General features: G+C 36.7%; 1 protein-coding gene across 1 annotated transcript; it reads right to left on the bottom strand.

Moving 5' to 3' along the window:
• Positions 1–13461: 13461 nt before the first annotated feature.
• On the bottom strand, positions 13462–22993 carry LOC141425913 (uncharacterized). The gene is made up of 5 exons (XM_074084852.1): positions 22758–22993; positions 18011–18125; positions 17680–17853; positions 15058–15164; positions 13462–13603 (listed from the first exon to the last, which is right to left on the bottom strand). The coding sequence occupies exons 1-5, from the start codon at positions 22991–22993 to the stop codon at positions 13462–13464; spliced, it is 774 nt and encodes a 257-aa protein (XP_073940953.1).
• Positions 22994–24043: the final 1050 nt, after the last annotated feature.

A 24043-nucleotide genomic window follows, 5' to 3' on the forward strand; every position in this document is an offset into this window, starting at 1 on the left:
ATTATCTATTGTTTTTTCCAGGTTTCTGTTGTAAGCAGCAATGTAGACAGACAGTGCTAGAGACTTCATACTTTTGCATATAATTGAAAACTGCTAATTCCATTCTTTTAATTTAGGTTGAAATTTTGCACTGCTCAGTCATAAGACTCAAAAGTGGTCTTAAACTTAAATCGTGTAAGGAGATTTCAAAGGTAAACGTAAACAACTTTCATAATATTGTGTCCACATCTCAAAAGATAATATGACCTGTAACTTACCAAATGTTCTGAGAATGTCCTAATTTTCATACCAAGGTAATTTTAAATTAAATATGAATTACCACCTTACGATACATAAAAAGTAATTTCATTGGATGGTGCTACATCTTTAAAAAATAAAACAGTGCTTCAGAAGAAACTGACATTTCAATATCGCACATACCCCTTGCGGGCTGGTGTTAGTGCCCTCACTCGTTTCCTCCTCTTCCTCAGGAGTCTGCACACTGTCACTTTCTGTAAAGAAATCCACAAGTATCATTAAGATACTTGCCGTTGGCGGCAATGATAATCTTCATGACAATTGATAGGATCTCTTTGCAAAATAAGCAGTAAAAATGTGTGAACTTATTATATGTAGATCCAGTTTCAGATAAGGATACAGGCACTGAACCCACAAGTACATAAGTTAGAACACATATAAGAAGCAGAGAGTACACTCATTGTTTCCCCAAGGAAAAAAGGGAATTAGATTTTGGGGTTTTTAATTGTAATCTCTAGGTATTTTGCTAAGGGCGGCCCCGCATTGGTGGGATCAAGGGTTCCTCTTGCCTCCACTTCCTTTCTTGCTGAGAGTACAGGGCTTGTACATGCCTTCAAGCAAAACCGTCCAATGAGCATTTTATGTTTGGCCCTGGGAAGTACCTTATTTATTCTTAGGTAATCTGTAGCATGTACAGGGACCCCAAACAGGAGACCTCACAGCAAGAAAAGACATAAAAGAAGAAAAACCTCACTTGAAGCTTATGTTTCAAAACCTCATCATTAAGGTGCTTAATACTGACTTTTAAACACCAATGGAGACAATCGTATTTGCATTTTCATCCCACATCAATATATCAGGTTTAGCATAAAAAGTCAGGAATGAGCAGACTTTCTGTCTTTCGAGTACTGGAAGGTGATGCACTTAAGAGGATTCTGAATTACAAAATTACCAGATTTCTGTGGTCTCCAGCACTTGAAGGTCTTAGGCCTCACTGAATATTTTCTTTCCGTGATGGGCGCGGTGGGCTTTGGAAAAAAAAAAAGGGCATTTAAGAATTATCATAATTTGGAGGCTTCTTAAAAATCGAAGCATTGATCTGCCATATGATCCAGCAATACCACTCTTGGGGATATACCCAAAAGACTGTGACACAGGTTACTCCAGAGGCACCTGCACACCCATGTTTATTGCGGCACTATTCACAATAGCCAAGTTATGGAAACAGCCAAGATGCCCCACCACTGACGAATGGATTAAGAAAATGTGGTATGTCTACACAATGGAATTTTATGCAGCCATGAAGAAGAACGAAATGTTATCATTCACTGGTAAATGGATGGAATTGGAGAACATCATTCTGCGTGAGGTTAGCCTGGCCCAAAAGACCAAAAACCGTTATGTTCTCCCTCATATGCGGACATCAGATCAAGGGCAAACACAACAAGGGGATTGGACTTTGAGCACATGATAAAAGCGAGAGCACACAAGGGAGGGGTGAGGATAGGTAAGACACCTAAAAAATTAGCTAGCATTTGTTGCCCTTAACGCAGAGAAACGAAAGCAGATACCGTAAAAGCAACTGAGGCCAATAGGGAAAGGGGACCAGGAACTAGAGAAAAGGTTAGATCAAAAAGAATTAACCTAGAACGTAACACACACGCACAGGAAATCAATGCGAGTCAACGCCCTGTATAGCTATCCTTATCTCAACCAGCAAAAACCCTTGTTCCTTCCTATTATTGCTTATACTCTCTCTTCAACAAAATTAGAGATAAGGGCAAAATAGTTTCTGCCGGGTATTGAGGGGGTAGGGGGGAGAGGGAGGGGGCGGAGTGGGTGGTAAGGGAGGGGGTGGGGGCAGGGGGGAGAAATGTCCCAAGCCTTGTATGCACGTATGAATAATAAAACAATAAAAATAAATAAATAAAATCTGAGTTCTCCACACCTTGGAGTGTCGCTTGGTGTCCGGTCTGACTATACTGCCACAGCAAGGTAACATGCATAATGAGTATTTTTCAAACCCTTAGCTAAATTTACATTTTCACAATATTATCACTCATAAAATGAGTAATATAAAATTCAGGGTTAAATGAACTTGGGCAATTTATCTCTGGGACCTTCGAGGTTTCTGTCCTAAGGAGCAATGTAGACAGACAATCCTAGAGACTGCGTCCTTTTGCAAATAATTGAAAACTGCCAATTCAGTTCTTCTAACTAATGTTGAGATTTCTGACCGCTCAGTCCTAAGACTCAAAAGTGGTCTTCCGCTGGGATCAGATCAGGTGGTTACAAAGGGAAACACACACAACTTGCATAATACTGTGCGCACATCTCCAAGGAGCCCATGAGCTGTGAACTACCTATCGTTCTGAGAAGGTCCTCAGTTTCACACCAAGGTAATTTTAAATTAAATGTGAATTACAACTGCGTGTTATTAAAGCAAAACATAAAAGACAATCACATTGGATTGCGCTAGGTCTTTAAGAAATAAAACAGTGCTTCAGGAGAAATTGACATTTCAATATCGCACATACCCCTTGCGGGCTGGTGTTAGTGCCCTCACTCGTTTCCTCCTCTTCCTTAGGAGTCTGCACACTGTCACTTTCTGTAAAGAAATCCACAAGTATCATTAAGATACTTGCCGTTGGCGGCAATGATAATCTTCATGACAATTGATAGGATCTCTTTGCAAAATAAGCAGTAAAAATGTGTGAACTTATTATATGTAGATCCAGTTTCAGATAAGGATACAGGCACTGAATCCACAAGTACATAAGTTAGAACACATAAGAAGCAGAGAGTACACTCATTGTTTCCCCAAGGAAAAAAGGGAATTAGATTTTGGGGTTTTTAATTGTAATCTCTAGGTATTTTGCTAAGGGCGGCCCCACATTGGTGGGATCAAGGGTTCCTCTTGCCTCCACTTCCTTTCTTGCTGAGAGTACAGGGCTTGTACATGCCTTCAAGCAAAACCGTCCAATGAGCATTTTATGTTTGGCCCTGGGAAGTACCTTATTTATTCTTAGGTAATCTGTAGCATGTACAGGGACCCCAAACGGGAGACCTCACAGCAAGAAAAGACATAAAAGAAGAAAAACCTCACTTGAAGCTTATGTTTCAAAACCTCATCATTAAGGTGCTTAATACTGACTTTTAAACACCAATGGAGACAATCGTATTTGCATTTTCATCCCACATCAATATATCAGGTTTAGCATAAAAGTCAGGAATGAGCAGACTTTCTGTCTTTCGAGTACTGGAAGGTGATGCACTTAAGAGGATTCTGAATTACAAAATTACCAGATTTCTGTGGTCTCCAGCACTTGAAGGTCTTAGGCCTCACTGAATATTTTCTTTCCGTGATGGGCGCGGTGGGCTTTGGAAAAAAAAAAAGGGCATTTAAGAATTATCATAATTTGGAGGCTTCTTAAAAATCGAAGCATTGATCTGCCATATGATCCAGCAATACCACTCTTGGGGATATACCCAAAAGACTGTGACACAGGTTACTCCAGAGGCACCTGCACACCCATGTTTATTGCGGCACTATTCACAATAGCCAAGTTATGGAAACAGCCAAGATGCCCCACCACTGACGAATGGATTAAGAAAATGTGGTATGTCTACACAATGGAATTTTATGCAGCCATGAAGAAGAACGAAATGTTATCATTCACTGGTAAATGGATGGAATTGGAGAACATCATTCTGCGTGAGGTTAGCCTGGCCCAAAAGACCAAAAACCGTTATGTTCTCCCTCATATGCAGACATCAGATCAAGGGCAAACACAACAAGGGGATTGGACTTTGAGCACATGATAAAAGCGAGAGCACACAAGGGAGGGGTGAGGATAGGTAAGACACCTAAAAAATTAGCTAGCATTTGTTGCCCTTAATGCAGAGAAACGAAAGCAGATACTGTAAAAGCAACTGAGGCCAATAGGGAAAGGGGACCAGGAACTAGAGAAAAGGTTAGATAAAAAAGAATTAACCTAGAAGGTAACACACGCACAGGAAATCAATGCGAGTCAACGCCCTGTATAGCTATCCTTATCTCAACCAGCAAAAACCCTTGTTCCTTCCTATTATTGCTTATAGTCTCTCTTCAACAATATTAGAGAGAAGGGCAAAATAGTTTCTTCTGGGTATTGAGGGAGTTGGGGGGCGCGGAGTTGGTGGTAAAGAATGGGGTGGGGGCAGGGAAAGAAATGACCGAAGCCTTGTGTGCACAAATGAATTATAAAACAATATAAAATAACATTAGCTGGGACTAAAGTTCCAGAAATTTACATGTAAAAATCTTGTGACAATAGTTGGAAGGTACTGGGAATATAGTGTAAATCTGTTCCTAATTATGACATTTTCCTACCTAATTATGACATATTTCCTTAGGATAACTCACCTGAATTTGTGTATTCCAAATATTAAAAGGTAATATAAATTTAAGCCATAACTTTATGAATTCAATAAACTTAACTACTAGAGGTATCAAGCCTATTGCACTACTCATGTCACTGTATTATGGCACTCCATTTATCTATTCACTTATTCACATTCAAAGTTATTAAAATCCTTTAGACATGAAAAATCTTTATCTAGGAGCTCCAAGATACACAGAAATAGGTTTCTAACCTCCGTAACTCATAGTGATGCAGGAGCTTTAAATGAATATTTCAATTACTTAGTACAGAATCTCCTATAATTTGAAATGTGAAAATATCATGCAAGGAATCTGAGGAGACTTTTTGAAACTAGAATCCAGAGATTTCTGTAGTTAAATTTCTCAAAGTATGACTATTGAGAGTCTCTGTTGCTAGAACTAGTTATTACTTAAGGAGAAACATGAATTCTTCCATTACATGTAGAGTTTTAACTATACCTTAAGGAAATAATGGAGAAAGCACAGTGCAATCCTGTTGTAATAGAATTTTGAGATTCTAAGTTTCTAAATTTCCACAATTATTTATGTCTAAACTCAGAACCAAGGATAGAAGTAGAGAAAAAGCTCTCCTAAAAACTTTATGGTCTAAAACAAAAGGTATTCAGAAAACAATTTTAAAACTACATGCTCTAGGCATCATAGATTTGATAGTAAAGGCACCAGGGAAACTTCTTGATTACTACAATGATTAATTAGATGTTTGCTAAGGCATGGGTGTTATAAAATCAGGTTAGTATAATTTAAAAAACACAGCAAATAACATTTATCCACATAACACTTGGCCAAATGTCAAATTCCCTTTATTGTGGAAACACTTCCTAATATATTTTCTTCTCACTATATATTTTTGCCCCATTTTTCAACCCCCACTATCTCAAACCATTTACTAGTGATTTCCCATTACAAAGTAAGACAATCAACTAGTCTTAGTTCTATAAAATAATTTTGTTCTGAACAAATTTCCATGCAAAACAAAAGTCAGGAAGACCACTGCTAAAAGAGTAAACACTATACAACACAAAATTTTGATCAAGAGATTAATTTCACACTGGGCACTTCACCTTGCTCTTGCAATTATAATCATCCTTCTTTGACGTAGGTTGGAGAGCCCCAGCACCAAGCTCACTGGAAACCCTTCAGAGCAAAAACATACAATAAAAATGGGTGAGCACAGTTCTTTAAAAATTCTGCTGAAAGTTTGTCTAGTTGGCATATTAAATGATATTTATTGGTATAATAATAATTTGAATTTTGCTTAATATCAGCTCTTTCTATATCATTCTGCCAATCTACAAAATAATAAAAGAATACTCACTCTTTGTTCCATATCAAATAGTGACAGACAACACATTGACAGAACTTGAGGATAATTGGTCTTCACAAATTTCCTGTTAACTGAAAATCCAACTAATAACTGTCATAACTTTTCCTATGTGTACTGAAACAAACCTGATAAACTAAAGTAAGTTTGCAAGATACACTGTCCCTCTCTATTGTCTATTCCTGGTTCCAAGAGTAACCTGTGTAATTTTAAAATGGCAGTCTTGTTTCTTCAGTATGGAAAGCATCCATTAAAAAGAACCCATTGCTCCTGGACTCTAAAGCAGTAAAGGGGGTCCCCTGACACACAGTGTTTGACATCTAAATGTACAATGTCAAAGAGCAAATGTGGCTGCTGTGCTGGCCAATTCTTCTGTGCCCTACGTGAACTCAGTGATTTGGGAGGAAGGGGAATTGAAGGCACCTGCCCTGGGACACAAACACTCTTAATTGAGCAACTCCCGGTCCCCTGTTACTTGAGAAGCTCTAAGACACCCTCGATGAATTGAGGTAAAGTAATGATATCACATTCCTGTCGCTTACAGACTCTCCAAGTGACTCAAATCATTTTAGCATCATTCAACACAAATCTTTATTTTCTGTTACAATTAAACCAAGAAACAACATATTTTTTCAGAACTCACTTGTACCCCCAATTTTAATATGCCTTTCTAGATAATTTTATTTTCAATTCCTGTATTGTTTTAATCAAAGTTGTCATTAATCACACTTTCTTGATCTCTTCTCTTAGTCATTTATTCCTACCCAACCTACTATTGTTCCTCTTCAAGCATCCCCCTCCTGTGTTCCAGGGGGCTCCAGGGGATTGTTGTAGTGAGACCACCAGACTCACTCACCCATTCTATTATTCAAACTACCACACACACAACAATAAATAAGGAAAACAACTGCCCATGAACTAAGAAACATGAGATTAAGTCTCTTTTTATAGCCAGGCACTGGTGGCTCATTACTGTCATCCTACTTACTCAGGAGGCAGAGATCAGCAGGATCACAGATTGAAGTCAGCTCAGGCAAATAGTTCACAAGACCCTATCTCAAAAACACCCAACACAAACAGTGGCTGGCAGAGTGGCTCAAGCAGTAGTGTACTTGCCTAAAAAGTGTGAGGCCATGAGCCCAAACCCAGTACCACAAAAAAATCTCATTTATGCCATTTAATATATTCAAAGAAATCACTTTAATGTCATGGAGTATCAGATTCTATTCTATCATTTCTATGATTGTTTAAAGTCCTGAAACTCTTCATACTTCAATTGTCTCTACATAAAAAAGAATACATAATCCAGGGTAGAACACTGAACAAATACTAGTTTCTTATGTCTGCATTGCCTTATTAGATAATGCATGAGTTTTTGAAAATCTACAAATCCTACCTGTCTAAAGATGTATCTTCAGAACTGTTAAGAGCTAGTAAAGAAAAAAGAAGACATTTAAGTTTTTATATATAAAGTTTTAAAAGTTTTTATATGTAAAGTTTTAAATATAAAGTGTTTAAAACTTAAGACCCTGAGACTTTGGTAGAAAATATGTTTGGACCAAACCTGAAAAATATTCTACAGTAAATGTTAAGTATACTACTGATAAACAATGAACAGATAACAACCCTTACTCTATGATCAAATGTAGGAATCAGAATTAAATTCATCAAAATTTGATTCCTAAAAGTAAATGCTATGTACAATGGCCATAATACTAACTAAGAGAGAATACTTATCTTCTTATGGCACAACACAGTTTCTCCAGATGTTCTGTCAAATATTCAGTTTAGGGAAGCTCAATGTATAGGCCCTGTCCTTTGCAGCATGAGAAACCTGGAAGCATTCCAGGTATAAGTGTCCTTGCAAAGTGTCCAGCTGCCGTGGAGAAGAGATCCAGAGAAATCAGGTCTCCCCAACTGAAACTACACAAGAATCCATAAGGTCTCCCAAACTGAAACTACACAATAAGCCATAACTTTCTCTGAACTTTTTATCTGGCAGTGGCTTTCCTAACTGCTCCATTGTTAACTCTATGATGTTCTTCTTTCAATTCTCTTTTTGAGCCTATATGATATGATCCTGTGAAGAAGAAATACTTTATCTGACATTAATTTACATATACATATAGCTTGTCGCATGTTTTTGTCTATGGTAAAGAAAACATAGTTTTGCATAATCAGGTACTTCCAACCTTAATGTTTTCCCAACAGTGAAGAAGATAAGAAGGATGGCAATATTGTGTCCCACTTCTGAAGGTGGATTTTACTAGAACTTTCCAATTATGCTAATACTTTGTCCTTCCTTTCTATAAGGATTGTCTTTATTTTCTCACTCTCCACAATACAGAACTGCCTCTTTTTCCTTCATTTACTCCCTGTTCTCTTTTCCTTTTTTTCTTTATTCCCTATTCTTTCCTCTTGCTTATTTTGTAACTTTCCTGGGTATGGGCATATCTTGAAATGGCACTCATAACTCAGCTCCTTTACTGACACTCTCCATTTAACATGCTGGTGAAAGTTGTGAGAATATGCAACTTATTAGCATTTCACTTTCCATTTTCATTAGAATGCATTTAATTCATAATTTTTTGTCTATTAGAATAGAACAGTGATGCTGTTGTATGTTGCAGCATGGTAAAACATGGAAACATTCCAGGGATAAATGTCCTTGTTAAGGCATTCCAGCTTTCATGAAGAACAGCTCAAGAGAAATCAATGTGCTGCTCACTCTCACTAATCCTCTTCTGGGGAAGATGCTCATAAGCTTTTTCCATCTATTTTCTCACTTTTGTCTGTGGCACAAACAATGTGCAAATACACCTGCCATTTTGCTCCTCACTTAAGAGCTTAGCTGTTTGAACCCAGTTAATAATCCAAGAGAAGCTTAAAAAGAAGGACTAGGGACTTAACAGCAAGTTGCCAGGGAGGATGTAGAAACAGGTGTGGAGCCGCAGAGACCAGGAGGATCGTGGTTGGAAGCCAGCCCAAGCAAATAGTTCACAAGATCCTATCTCAAAAGATACCCAGCCCAAAACAGAGCTGGCAGAGTGACTCAAGCGGTAAGAGCTCCTGCCTAGCAAGTGAGAGGCCATGAGTTCAAACCCCAGTGCTGGCAAAAATAAACAGGTATAAATATAGATGTTTAAGATTCTGATACAAATGTACATACTCTCTCTAGTGGGAGGAAAAAAATCATCTTGACTTTATGTAAAGTACAAAAAAAAAGTGACACCCAGTTGGCATTTTCTATGACAAAGAATCTACTCATAGAAGGTAAACTGTGGTGAAGGAACTCTGTGGTAGAGTGATTTTCCTGCAAAAAAAAAAAAAGGAAAAGTGTCTGTGGTTATAGCTCAGTGATGAATGCTTGTGGTCATGAGGGCAAAACCCCCGTTCAACTTGCAGCACCACAAATAATGATAGTCACCAGAAGAAAATCAGCCATGTTAAAATACTAGTTTTCATATTCATCTTTCATAAGAGGACTATCATTCTGTTTCATCTATAGCACAAAGATGAATTTAGAATCATTTCTAGCCACAGTTCAAATGGCTGGGTGGGTATGACAGACTTTGTGATGACACTTTTCAAACGTAAAACCTCTGGAGGTCACCTCCTTCAGTTGTTAAAATGTCCATTTAGAGTGAATATAGCATGACAGTCCAGGTAGTATTGCGCAGTACAGCATGATGTCATTTCTCTCAACCCGTCTTCTTATGTGGCAAATCTCTATAGAAATAATATTTTTCTGCATGTGAAGCATTTTTTATCATATCTTGTTGATAAACAAGAACAGAGAGGAAAATGGATAAAGGTGTAGCATTTGCCTAAAATGCATGAGGCCTTGGTTTAAATCCCTAGAACCATCAAAATAGTTACTAAGTTTAAAAGATATTCACTGAACCTACTTTCATTTTATATGATAGCACGAGGTAGTCACCTTAAAGCTGGAGACAATTCAGGATCACAGTAACAGAATTGAGTGCTATTACCTAAGTTGAAGAATTTGAAAATACACAAAGTATATGACTTAGCTAAGAAAGAAATTAATAAAATGGTTGAACAGTTTATCTAGTTTTATTGAAATGAATTGTATTTTAGTGACATATAACTTTGTAAAATTTATTTAATAGCTGAAATATATTCACTCTAAAATGATCAAAATTAATTTTTGCTACAAGTTCAGTTAACTATGACTAATGATGAAACATGTGACATATTTATTTTTTAAATTTGTTTTTTATTTTTGTACAGAGTTTATTTACTTATTTTTAAATTTGTATTTTATTCATATGTGCATACAATGTTTGGGTTATTTCTCCACCTTTCCCTTTCCTCCATCCCCTCCCTCTCCCCCCATACCCCCTCGCTACCCGGCAGGAACTATTTTGCCCATATCTCTAATTTTGTTGAAGAGAGAGTATAAGCAATAATAGGAAGGAACAAGGGTTTTTGCTAGTTGAGATAAGGATAGCTATACAGGGAGTTGACTTGCATTGATTTCCTGTGCATGTATGTTACCTTCTAAGTTAATTCTTCGCAAACTAACCTTTTCTCTAGTTCCTGGTCCCCTTCTCCTATTGGCCTCAGTTGCTTTAAAGTATCTGCTTTAGTTTCTCTACGTTGAGGGCAACAAATGCTATCTAGTTTTTGAGGTGTCTTACCTATCTTCATAACTCCCTTGTGTGCTCTCGCTTTATCATGTGATCAAAATCCAATCGCCTTGTTGTGTTTGCCCTTGATCTGATGTCTGCATATGAGGGAGAACATATGATTTTTGGTCTTTTGGGTCAGGCTAACCTCACTCAGAATAATATTCTCCAATGCCATCCATTTACCAGCGAATGATAACATTTCATTCTTCTTCATGGCTGCATAAAATTCCATTGTGTATAAATACCACATTTTCTTAATCCATTCATCAGTGGTGGGGCATCTTGGCTGTTTCCATAACTTGACTATTGGGAATGGTGCTGCAATAAACATGGGTGTGCAGGTGTCTCTGGAGTAACCTGTGTCACATTCTTTTGGGTATATCCCCAAGAGTGGTATTGCTGGATCAATATTTAGATTTTTAAGTAGCCTCCAAATATTTTTCCAGAGTGGTTGTACTAGTTTACATTTCCACCAGCAGTGTAAGAGGGTTCCTTCTTCCCTGCATCCTCTCCAACAACTGTTGTTAGTGGTGTTGCTAAAGATGGCTATTCTAACAGGGGTGAGGTGGAATCTTAGTGTGGTTTTAATTTGCATTTCCTTTATTGCTAGAGATGGTGAGCATTTTTTCATGTGTTTTTTGGCTATTTGAATTTTTCTTTTGAGAAAGTTCTGTTTAGTTCACTTGTCCATTTATTTATTGGTTCATTAATTTTGGGAGAATTTAGTTTTTTAAGTTCCCTATATATTCTGGTTATCAGTCCTTTGTCTGACATGTAGCTGGCAAATATTTTCTCCCACTCTGTGGGTAGTAGAGTTCAAAGATTATAAGGGCCAAAATAAATAAGCCATCTTTCAGACAAGAGTTTCAGGTTATAAGTTTCCATTTGTTTGTTTGTTTTGGTAGCACTGGGATTTGAATTCAAGGTCTAAAGCTTACTAGATAAGACACTCTACCACTTGAGACACACCTTCAGCTCTGAAGTTGTAAATTTCATGTAATTATTTTTCTGGTGATACTGGGGTTTTCTTGTTAGGCACCACTTGAGCGACACCTCCTTTTTTCTCTGGCTGTTTTGTTTGTTTGTTGTTGTTTTGTTTTGCTTTGCTTTGCTCTGCTCTGTTCTGTTCTGCTCTACTCCACTCTGTCTTGTTTTGTTTTGTCTTGCCTTTGAGATAGGGTCTTGCTTATTGCTTGAGCCTGCCAGGACTGTGATCCTCCTATTTGTACTTCCCTCAGTAGCTGGGATGACAGGTATGCACCTCTACACCCAGCTTTTTCTGTTGAAACAGGGTCTCACAAACTTTATTCCTCCAGCCTGACATCAAACTGTGATTTTCTCAATCTCTGCCTCTTGCCTTGCTAGGTTTATAGGTGTAGGCTACTGGTGTCTAGCTTTAATTTCTTAAATTTTCTGAACTCTATACTATTAAAAAAGAAATTAGAAAAATATAAACACAATTAACACATGGTTTTTTAAACTGCTCTTTTAGAATCAAAGTTTTTTTCTCTGATTTTTTTTAATGTAGGATAAGATTACCAAGAGTAATTCACTACCAGAAGTCTTACCTGGATGGCTGTTTTGCATATGGTTGAATCGCTCATGTTCATATTCAAAAATTATTTCCCTACTGTCATGGACAAAAAAGAGTGGTAAATACATTCAAATGAAAAACATTTGCTAAATATATTAAATTCTTAACAGTAGTTGAAACAATATCAAGCAGTAGTAATGGAATTTTTAAACATATGCTTCATATTGTAGGCTCCAAAACTTTTTTTTGAAGCTTGTAATTAAAGAAGGAAAAAATAAAGTGAAATGGTCATAAATCAAGGGCAGTAGAGCTTAGTACATGCACTAGATTAGCCTGATATATGGAAAATGTCCTAAATCAGAAGTCCTAGCTCTGTAATCAACAGCTGTTTGTTCTTTGACAAGTTGTTTCTCTTTAGCCTTCTAATTTCTAAGGATTTTACTTTTTTAGTTCACCAGGTTACTATGAAGACTTAATTGACCAATGGAACAATTTGTTCCTTAATTCTGAACTGTTTTAAAGTTCAATGTGTGTTTCATTGCAGAGTCTAATATTCAACTGTTGTAGCTATCAGAATATGTTAATCCCTAACTGGGGTTACTGCCCTATTCTTTGGGCCTTGTAATATACAGCAAATCAGCTACTTAGCAATTTGTAACTATTTTGTATTAATATATAAACTTTTAAAATTAGATCAAATAATCTTTCATTATTATTAAACCAATCAATAACAGTAGGTATAGAAAACTACTAATATTCCATTCTCCACTTAATCAGCAGACCTTTGTTAAAATGATGCTTTAATCTCCAAGTCTGCTAACTTGGAACTGACTTGGAAGAAAAGATCCTCTTGAATTCTTTAATACTGATAAGACATGACCCAAATAGCTAATTAGAAAAGTTACATTTGCATTGCATGTGTAGGGTTTAGTTGGGGAGAAATAAAGAATACTGGGAGCCATAAGACTAACAGTCTTAAAATTCCTGAGATAGGGGCTGGAGATGTGGCTCAGTGGTAGAACACTGACCTAGCATGTGTGAGGCACTGGATTCTGATTCCTATAATTGCTATAAAGAGTTCTAAGATAAAGAATACTGTGACCATTGCTGCTTCTAAATAGTCTATTTTTTGGTTTGTTTTCTGGTTGACGAAGTGAACTAACTACAATCCCAAATCTTCCAAAATAATTAAATTACTATACATAAAATGCAAAATATGTAATTATTTTGAACCTCAATTTAATGCCAACTAGCATTTTAATGTAAACACTTACTTCTTACAATGACCTTCAAAAGCTTGGCGTGATACAGTCCATCCATGGCTATCTTTAAAATTGATATCAATACCTTTTGCAAGAAGAAACCTCATAAGCTCTTCTGATTGACACCTTAGAGCATACATGAGGGTGTTCCTAAAATAACAGAGAGATAACTTTACCCTTAGTTACCTTAATAAATTTTTAAACACTTGATTTGATATGTGGTACCAAAATAGTATTTTGCCTATCTGTGTAGAAGTGACCATTTACTAACAGACATAAGCATCTAGGAAGCTCATCTGCTCCTTATTGTAAATGTTCTCTAGGGCTACAAACAGGAAGTCTTTCATCCCATTGTGAAATTGTACCATAGAGTTCCTAATTTAATGTCTTTTGATGGATAATAAATGTGCTGAGGTCATTTATTCAGAGCAGGTAATTATTTAAGTGAAAAATTGTCCTTTTCTTCCTTTGTATGAAGTGATATGTTATAATTTGCAGGAAAAGGTCAAGTAAACACTAATTGCAGGATTAAAATAATAATAGAAATGATATTGCTGATAGTTGTAATAATAATACCGATGATAACCATGTGCTACATAAACAATCTTTCAACCACCCTTCAAGTGCAATGTCTTCCTATTTATACCAGGGAACACATCTGGTGATAAGTAATGTTCTCAAGGTCACACTCCTGGCAAGTGGGAAAGCTTGGAATAAAACTCACTGCTCTGTAAATCAAACAACTCATCTTTATCTCCCATGCATAACTTATCTTCATTATAGATTATCCAATTAAAGCTACGTGTATTTCTTTAAGTAAAAATCAAAACATGAAAATACATTAGACAGAAAAAAGGGAAAAGTGCATCTGGTAATATCTAGTAGTCACTTAGGAATAGTCTAGTATTCATATTCTTCAAAGAAAGCCATTTAATGCAAAGATTCATCAACCAAACAATGACATTTAATTCGTGTAGATGCTTAATACAGCAATTGTTGAGGAAAAGAATATGCAAACATAGGTGATAAAAACTACAAAATAATTTAAGGATTTCATTCTGAATCAAAATTAAACTAAAAGCCCATGCCTTTTTTTTTTTTTTGTAGCAATGGGGTTTGAATTCAGGGCTTACAGCTTGAGTCACTCCGCCCGCCCTTTTTTTGTGATGGGCATTTTCCAGACAGGGCCTCTCGAACTATTTGCCAGGGCTGGCCTCAAATCGCGATCCTTCTGATCTCTGCCTCCTGAGTAGCTAGGATGAGACAGGCATGAGCCACCAGAGCCCAGCGAGCCCAGGCCTTTTAAGGCAAATAAAACTAATATGAAACCCTTTTGGCTAATACATAATCATATGACTGGCAAAATAAGATTATAACTAACACCAATCATTATTACAAAGGGATGTGAAGCTGATTTTGTACTTTTGTTTGTGTCGCTCACTCCAAATAACTGCTTTCTAACTTATGGAAGGCTTATGATGACATCTATCACTACATACCAATAAGTATGTTAATATTCTTCCTACCCATTTAATATTTCTGGCTTGACTAATTATTGCCACTATGGAAAATGACTAAGGATTTTTTAAGTCAAAGGGCTATACCTTTGCAGACTATCAAATACATGTATATTAGCTCCACAGTGTATTAAATATTTTGCCAATTCCGTTTTGTTCTTTCTTAGAGCAAACAAAAGTGGTGTGAGTTCATCCTGTAAAACAACAAAATCAATTTAGAATTCCACAAAATTTTGTATTTCTCAACTGAATTGAAAATCTTTTGAAAGACCCTGTGAATATAAACATATAATAGAAAAGAATAAACAAGATATAATCTTTGTTCTCACCCCATTCTGCTTTCCCACTTGCTGCTCCACGTCTTTGAAATCCTCCCCTGCATGGAATTGTCACTGGAACCCCAGTCCTCTCTAAAACTCACATTTATTTAATCATTTACTGAATCCACCGAACTTGTTCCTACCACAGCCTCTACATGTCATGGTATTTGGAAGTCACATGATTCTTCTTGAGGGAAGGGAATGTAATTTTTTTTTATTTCTTGGTGGTAGTGGGGTTTGAACTCAGGGCCTTACACTTGCTATGCAGGTGCTCTACCCCTTGAGCTGCTCCATCTTCACCTATCCCAGGGGCTGTATCTTTATCTCAACAGTGTTTTAATGAATGGATTAGTGAATTTTTTCACGTAGAAATAAGCATTTTGGTTTACATTTGAAAGAATATTTACTTTTTCAAAAGTACCAGACTCCAACAAAAATTCCATGATCATCTAATATGACAAGACTGTGCATTAAATGTCAAGTATTAAACAAATCTCTTCAGCTTGGCTTAATTCCTGTTTGATAGTGATTTCTTGTGGCAGTCATTGGCATTTGATGAATTAAAGTTTCAGCAACGCAGTGCTGAGAGCTTGCGATGACGATGACACAGCTGTTTCCTGCAGGTCATGGAGGATGCATGCTCCATTCTGCTCTATTTGAGCTGTCAGGACCCCAGACACCAATGTCAAGCTTCTGCTCCAAATGAAGGAGCTGGGCTCTGAATTAAATGAAATAAGCCTCAAAGTAACTTTGATTGTTATTAAAAAATGCTCTATGAGTTTTCTCCTATTATAACTTTAGATGTTAGAAAGCTCAATACCAAGCTTCATTCTTACTTGTAATGATAATGCCATGAACTTGATGCACATCTGTTTTTTGTTTATTTGATTTTGTTTTGCTTTTGAGAGAGGGTCTTGCTATGTAGCCTAGGCTAATCCAGAACTCATGGTACTCCTGCTTGTGGTCTCTTGGGTGCTGGGATTATAGGTATCCACAACCATGCTAGTTCATCTACTGTTTTTAATTCATTTGTATTCTGGCTCCATTTTAATTAATAATTAGCTATTTCTATTTCATTCAAAATATTGGTCAGAAACAAAAGCACAGTATTTTATCAATGAAAATTCTCATGCTGATATCTACGCATTATTTTACCGTAATGAAAGACACTTCCATTATTAAGGGACAATGCTAAAGGTTAAGGACTGAGTCCTGCTTCCAATATATGAAACCTGCCAACAATAACGGTGAGTTACCCAATAAATCTATGGCTATTCCAATAGGAATCCCATTAGTTATAGTATAAAGAAAATGTAATACCGACTTGCAACTTCTAAAATTCAATCCCATTTCTAACAGATTAATATGAACTATCAATCATATTCTTAAAAAGTAATGTAATTTCACAAACTCTGACATCTTTATCATGATACACTATAAAATAGGACCCGTACACTGAAAAACCTATACAGTCAATGTAAGTGACATGGCGAAGTGTCGAGGGGGTCCCTAGCAAGCTAGAGTAGAGTTGGCCCTTGGACAATGGGGATACCCTCTTCACTGTCCAATGGACTCAAATGAGAATGGATGCCACTCATTAAGAGCAGGTTGAGTCCCAGATTTTAACTGTGGACTCAATTCATGGGAGATAAATATGTCTGTCAGCCACATTGAGTCACAACCCTTGTGTTTTTCTCTTTGAGGTGGGAGCTTCCTAGTGGGTGCACACAAGGCAAATACTTGTATGTGCAATCTTTTCTTCATTAATATCATGTTTTACCAAAAAAAATGTACACAAAATGAAACAAAAAAGGCTCATAATACTGACTGAAGATTTTTCTAGCACTTGATAATTTGTGTTCCATTTGTATTCAGTTCTCCCAGAGCATTGCTTAAATGAATAAGTAGTTGCATAATATTGCTGAAGCTAAATTAGTCAAAGGATTCATATCTTTGTTCTTACTAATTTCAGTATTTACAACTTCCAGGCTCATGATGAGAGGGCTCAATGAACTTAAAAGACACACTGATCATGATTTTCTTTCGTTTTAGTTTTAAGATAAAGTTCACTTCCAAGGAAACTTTCTGTGTTCCTGTGTTGCTTTGCACAGATTTGAAAAAGCTTTAAGACCATATTTGAACAATAAAAAATTTAAATTTAACAAATTTAGTGCTTTCACATATATTTTCCATGAATGAACAGAAAAAAGTGCGTCTTTCAAAGTATAATTATGTAAAGTGGCATCTTGAATAATTCAGTTATTTCAAAGTATTTTCATTCAGGGATAGATAGATTGAACTTATAAGTATGAAAACTTGACTGTATGTATGGCACTATTAAAACACATGCATTTCAAATATCTTGGAATTAAACTTGGGTGACACACACCTTGTTTTTTATCTCAATATCAGCATGATGTTCAAGAAGTTTGGCAGCCATGCTTCTGTTATCAACATAGATAGCAAAGTGGAGTGCAGTGTTGCCATTGTTGTCCTGCATATTTGGATTTGCACCATTTTCCAGAAGAATGAGCGCACATTTGTCACAACATGCTTGTACAGCCTGTGGGTATTATACCAAGAAACAGATTGTCAATTCAATCGCTTCAAGAATCACTTCAGGTTTCACTGATTAGTTGCATTTTAAAAAGATAAATTCACTTTTATTCTAAGCATTTAAATTAAATCCATCTCATGCTGAAATGCTTTCTGTGATCTACCTTCATTAGGGGTGTGCTGTTATCATTGTCACAAGGATTGATTTCACAGTTCTCCTCCACTAGGAAAGATACCACGTTTACTTGTCCATTGAAACAGGCAAAATGCAGAGCAGTCCTGTGGAAACGAAAGTGATTTTTATAAACTCACAGAGCAATATCTGCAAATATACAATTTTTAATGTAATTGCAAACATTAAATTACCTGCACTTCCTCTGCCTTCTGGGCAAATATTTAACATTCTTTTGAAGAAAGGACACTATTTAATAGCTTTTATTACTCACTACATTGAGGAAAGTGTAGTCTCTTGACTGATAATTTTTGATATTGGGAAAAAAGCACATGGCCTCCTGCCTGCTACACAAGAACTCTACCTCTGAGCTCCCTATGTCTCCAGCCCAGAGAATCCCATTGAAATAAAACGAGCATGTCATTTGGATTTCACTCCTCATGGATTTGAATACATCCCTCACCCTATAGCTGTCTCTTAGATTTTTTTATGCTTCAGTTTCCTCATCCATAAAATGGAGACCCAAAAATAGTATTTATCTCAGGTGACAATTCTTTGATGCTTCAGTGAGAATCTTTGCAAAATGTTTAGAACAGTTTATGGCACTGAACAGCTCAATGTGTTTTTAGATAGTGTTACTTTTACTTAGTAAACAGCATTTCAGTAACTGAACTGATACCATTAAACCTGTTTGCAGATGTGTATTTCAAGGAGCTAAGGGGGTATTTTTCCAAGTGAATTGAGACAGGTTCTATTTTGTTGCCCAGGCTGGCCTCAAACTTGAGATCCTCCCACCTCAGCCTCCAAGAAGTTGTGACTACAGGTGTGTACCACTGTGCTTGGCTTAACATCTCTGAAATTGGAATGCTACTTAAAATTCATGATGTGTTACAAGTAATAGACAGTAAGTTTTAAATGTTCTTAATAAACTCACAAAATAAATGGCTTGCAGTAAGTGAACTATGATTCTAGTCATGTCACTGGCATGGAAAGAAGTTTTAGTTCTTAAAAGTACTGTAGATGGATAATGCTGAATAACAATAGTCCTTTGTCTTCAACTTGAAATAAGTAAATACAGCATTTTATTCAATATTCCCTAACTTGATTTTTAGAATGTGTAGAAATCAGATGTTTCTAATGTTTGATATCGATGTTTAATTGTGTCATAAATTTTCAATAGGCCGCATAATGGTTATCTCTTATGATTTCCCATCACCAGAAAATCTTCAATTGAGCTGAATCCCATTCTTTTCATTTTAAATCTCTAAACTTGGTAGACTGGGTAAAAAAACACAAAGTGTTTAAGAATGGAAGGGTCCTGCATGATAGTAGACAATGCGTGCTATTTCATAGGTAATCAGATTATGTGTGGTGAATAATGAATTGAAAGAATGGATGAAAACAGATGAAAATTTCTTTTTATAAACTTTTATAAAATAAAGCATACTTTTGCATTAGTAATAATACCTGCTTATATTTGCTTTTACTTTAATAAGAAAGCAACTAAGTTATTAAACTATAATTGTTTCATATATTAAAAATCTATATAAAATCTATATAAATAAGAAATCTATTAATGAAATAAGATAAATAAAATCTATATAAAAGAAAATGAAATAAATATAATAAAATGTATACATAATAAAATTCAGTAGCACAAATTAAAAATTCTCTTTACTTCTGAAGAAGAAAAATGTTGGCTAGAGATATCAATACACACATACACCCTGAGAGGTAATAGAAGTGAGAAATTGTTATCTGTGCAAGAGTCATGATCCATCTTATTGACAAGAAAATTTTATTTGAACTTTTGTATGTTTTTATGGCAGAAGTCACAGGTAAGGAAGAGAAAACCTAGAAGTGCATGCAGAATATTGCTAAACCTAACCATATACTAGGTAAAAATTAAGACCTTTTGTCAATGAATGTGACAAATTTAAACATACATATATGTGTGTGTGTATTTGCCACCTTCAAAACTGGCATATTATTACATCTATTGGATGCATTGCAACTTATTTATAAAATCTATGAGTTCTTTTTTTCACTCTTTTTTATTTTATCATTTTTACATTTACTCACATGTGCATACATTGTTTGGGTCACCTTCCCTCTCACCACCCTACTTCTGGGCAGAACCTATTCTGACCTCTTGTTTTCCGATTTTGTTGAAGAGAAAACATAAGACATAATAAGAAAGACATATCGCCTTTGCTAGTTTGAGATAAAGATAGCTATACAGAGAGATTCCTAGCATTGCTTCCATGCACATGTGTATTATAGCCTCTATGGGTTCTTCTTAATATTAATTGAAAGCAGTGATGAGCCAGCTGCTGCATGTTTATTGTATTTGTCCTAATATATATTATATTAGGGAACTGATGTGTGGAGACATGCACATATGTATCAAATTCCTTCTCCTACCAAGGACACTAAATTGTTTTTCCTATGTTTATAGGGCACCTGTGGAGTATCTGAATCAGTTTAAAACTCACAGGCCGGGGGGTATAATTAATGGTAGGGCTCTTGCCTAGCATTCAGGAAACCCTTGCTTACACTTCCAGCACCAATGAGTAAATAGAGGTTGTTTTTATTTAATATGAAAGAATTCTCAGTAAAATGGAAATGTTTTTCATGAGGTATAGATGTAAAGATTTCACAAGTATGTTATCTTTCCTTTTATGAACCTTTTTCTTTGTATACAAAGGCTTTAGATTTTATTTTGTTGAAGTGATCTTCAGAATGCTTGCCTCTAGCTCAGTGGTAGTGTGTGCTTAGCATTCACAAAGCCCTTAATTCAATCTCCAGTACACATAAACACACACACACACACACAAATACTTGCTTTTGTGGCCATTCCTAGGAAAGTTTTTGCCAACATACTGTTTGTATTATATAAATAAACACGTTAATTTGCATTGCATCTAGAACCAATTTTGTGGCATACAAACTTAGTTTTATCCAGCTCAATAGCATTTTGTTCACAAATAATTCTTTTCCCACTGTGATATGTCTCAATTATCAGTTTCTAAATACTTACATATACTTGGGTGTTTCTGGATTTTCCATTCTATTTTTTTATCTATCTGCATTTTCAGCTGTAAATAAATGACTAATTTTTAAAAATTTATAGCACACATAGATACTTAGAAGGTCCAGTGTGTGTTTATTGAACACATTTACTTAGTGACATCACAAGAGTAAGAGACAACATGTGGAATTCAAAAAAAATGTTAAATCTTTGACTTTTATGTGGTTCATGTAAAATTGATCAACAGAGGAAAAGCTCACAATTAGAGAACATTGAATCTTCTGATTCAAGAACTCAAAGCCAGGATTCTTGGCACAGTACCACCAGCCTTGTTTCCCTGAGAACAAGGTTCTATATCATGAAACATTTCAACACAGCCTGAGAGTCTGCTGCAGCTTGCACATCAGGAACCTGGCCTGGAGGGCAGTGGGGCCATACATTGCATGGGGCCCACTCTGCTCTCAGACCAAAAATTCACAGAGAATCCTGAGTGGATACCAATAGATAAGGGTGTTGGGACAGTGAGACTCAGAAATTTTGCACGTGAATTTTGGGAGATGCTGCTGACTATATAGTCTGCCTAAAGTTAGGACCAAATTGAAAAAATGAGATGAGCTAGATGCATGGGAAGTGTGAAAACTGCCAGTGAGCTCACTCTCCTCCATGAGGGGAAGTAAGTTATGAAGATGGTCGATGAGGATGACTCTGATTCACCCTGCAAAGATACATGAACTAATGAGTGAAGAAGCATGTGAGAAATATGGAAAATGTATTGAGAAGTGAAAATGGCAACTCTTCTAAACCACTGTGAAATAACTGAAAAGAGGAGGGGGGAAGAAGCTATCTTTCCACTTCAAATTTCCTTGTATGATCCTTCATTAAAGAACATACATTACATGGGTGTACACTGATATAAAATGGATTTTAATTATAATTTGAATAATTTTGTGTGAAATTGATACATTATGGGAAATATTTCCCTCATTATGCACTTTTCTACCATTCATGTAACAATATTTCAATGTATACATTAATATAAAATGCTGTATTACTTAATTTTGTTAGTTAAGTCGTTTTTAAATAGTCAATAAAGTTTCCTTTTATTTACATTTGTAAATACCCTTAGGTATCATTCGATAGTTTAAAAATACTGTTTAGTAAAGTTGATACCTGGTTATAAGTATTATGCTTTTATTTTTGGCTAGAAGAAGAGTTATTTTTAGCCGAGAGCTAATCATTTTCATACTCTTAACTGACCGAAGCATAGTCACAAAACCATCAACTGTTATGCACTGAAACTTGTTTTTAAATGTTAACTGACACTATGTATATTAATGTAAAACAATGTTAATTTGCTCAAATTATCAATTTGTACTGTCCGCGATGACTGTGTAAGAAGCCAATTTTGGTGTATCCTTACAGTTTCAGGTTATTTATGTTTGATGTTTTGTAAAACTCAAATAGCAAATATACTATAGTTATGGACCAAATAAATGACGTCTGCATACTTGTTTAAAACTCGTCAATAAAGTGATTAAAAGGGTGTATACAGGGGAATAGGAAACCAGCTAAAGCATTGGTCTTGTTTCGCTATTGGAGAAGTTGGCCTGGCGCTGGTCCCTCCAGGTGTGCAGGTCCCAGGTGCAGAGGAGCCTGCGGCGGGAAGAGAGCCCCGCCTCCCCGTCCCCTTCCTCGCTGGCCCTATTACCTCTGCTTCCTGTCTCTGTCATTCAGGCTACACCTGCGATTTTTCAGCAAGCGCTTTATCAGGTCTAGATCACCTCTGGCCGCGGCCCTATGGAATTCATCTCGAAAGTGAGGATCATAGCTGTTGTTAAAGGGCTCAGGACTCCGACGTCCAGAACCCATGCAGGACTTGTGCGTTCCATCGCAAAAGCCCAATGGCGTCTTGATCTTAGACTGCAAACCTAAGGTCTTTTTCATGGTTGAGGCTTCCCCTCAGCTGCCTCACCCCTCAGCTTCCTCACAGGCCCCTCCCCTCTCCCTTCAGCTGTTCGTGGTCTCCGAAATAAAAAAAACTCGGTTTCAAAGTAAGCGAACGGACTCTAGCCACAGCGTCCCAACACAGAGCTCTGTGATGAGTAACTGTCAAGTGGCAAATACCGATGGCTTGAAGGTTGTCGCCAAGCAACGCAGGTAAACGCCTACGCGCGAGTACCAACGCGCATGCGCGCGTCAGAGAGCAGAGGCAGGCCGAACCAACGATGCCCAACTGAGCACGTTGACAGGCCACGTTGACATGCCAGGCCTGCACGTCAAATCGCAGATTTCAAATTCCAAATTGTAACTATATGAATCTATAAAATTTTCATAATTAAACTTAACTTTTGCATAATGAAAAATAGGGGGGAAGTCAATGGAACACCGCATGTATGCCTCAAACAGTGCTGTCAGGCCCTTTAGCCAGCGGTGCTCAACTGCGCATGTGCCAGTCCCTGAACTTCAACCAGAGACTGGAGCCCAGACCAGCATCCTTCAAAATTCAAAATCAAAGCGCACTATGTATATGCATGGCAATGTTATAATGTAATACATTGTTCTTTACAAAACGAAATTTAAATGTTGATGGAGCAACCTATGTGCACCTCTCACAACAGTGACGACGGAGATGCAACGGTGCCCAACTGTGCATGCGCTAGACCCTGCAGGTCAAATCTCAGGTGGAGCGCATCCCTGCATTCCTTCAAAAGTCAAAGTGCATCATATCTGTGTAGGAAAATATCATCATGAAACAACTGATTTCTACAAATAAGATTTAAAAGTTAATGCAGCAACCAACTGTCCCTTCAGACAACAGTGACGGTCCCTGCAGGCAACGGTGCTCAACTGCGCATGTGCATGCCCTGCCTGTCAAATCGCAGCCCAAGAGCGGCCTGTTTTTCTGTCAGAATTCAGTCAAAGTGCGTTACAATCGTTATCAAACGTTATAGGAAACCTATTGTTTTGTACAATAAAACGGTTTTTTTAAAGTTA

Source organism: Castor canadensis, chromosome 8 (assembly GCF_047511655.1).
Source record: "Castor canadensis chromosome 8, mCasCan1.hap1v2, whole genome shotgun sequence".
NCBI lineage: Eukaryota > Metazoa > Chordata > Mammalia > Rodentia > Castoridae > Castor > Castor canadensis.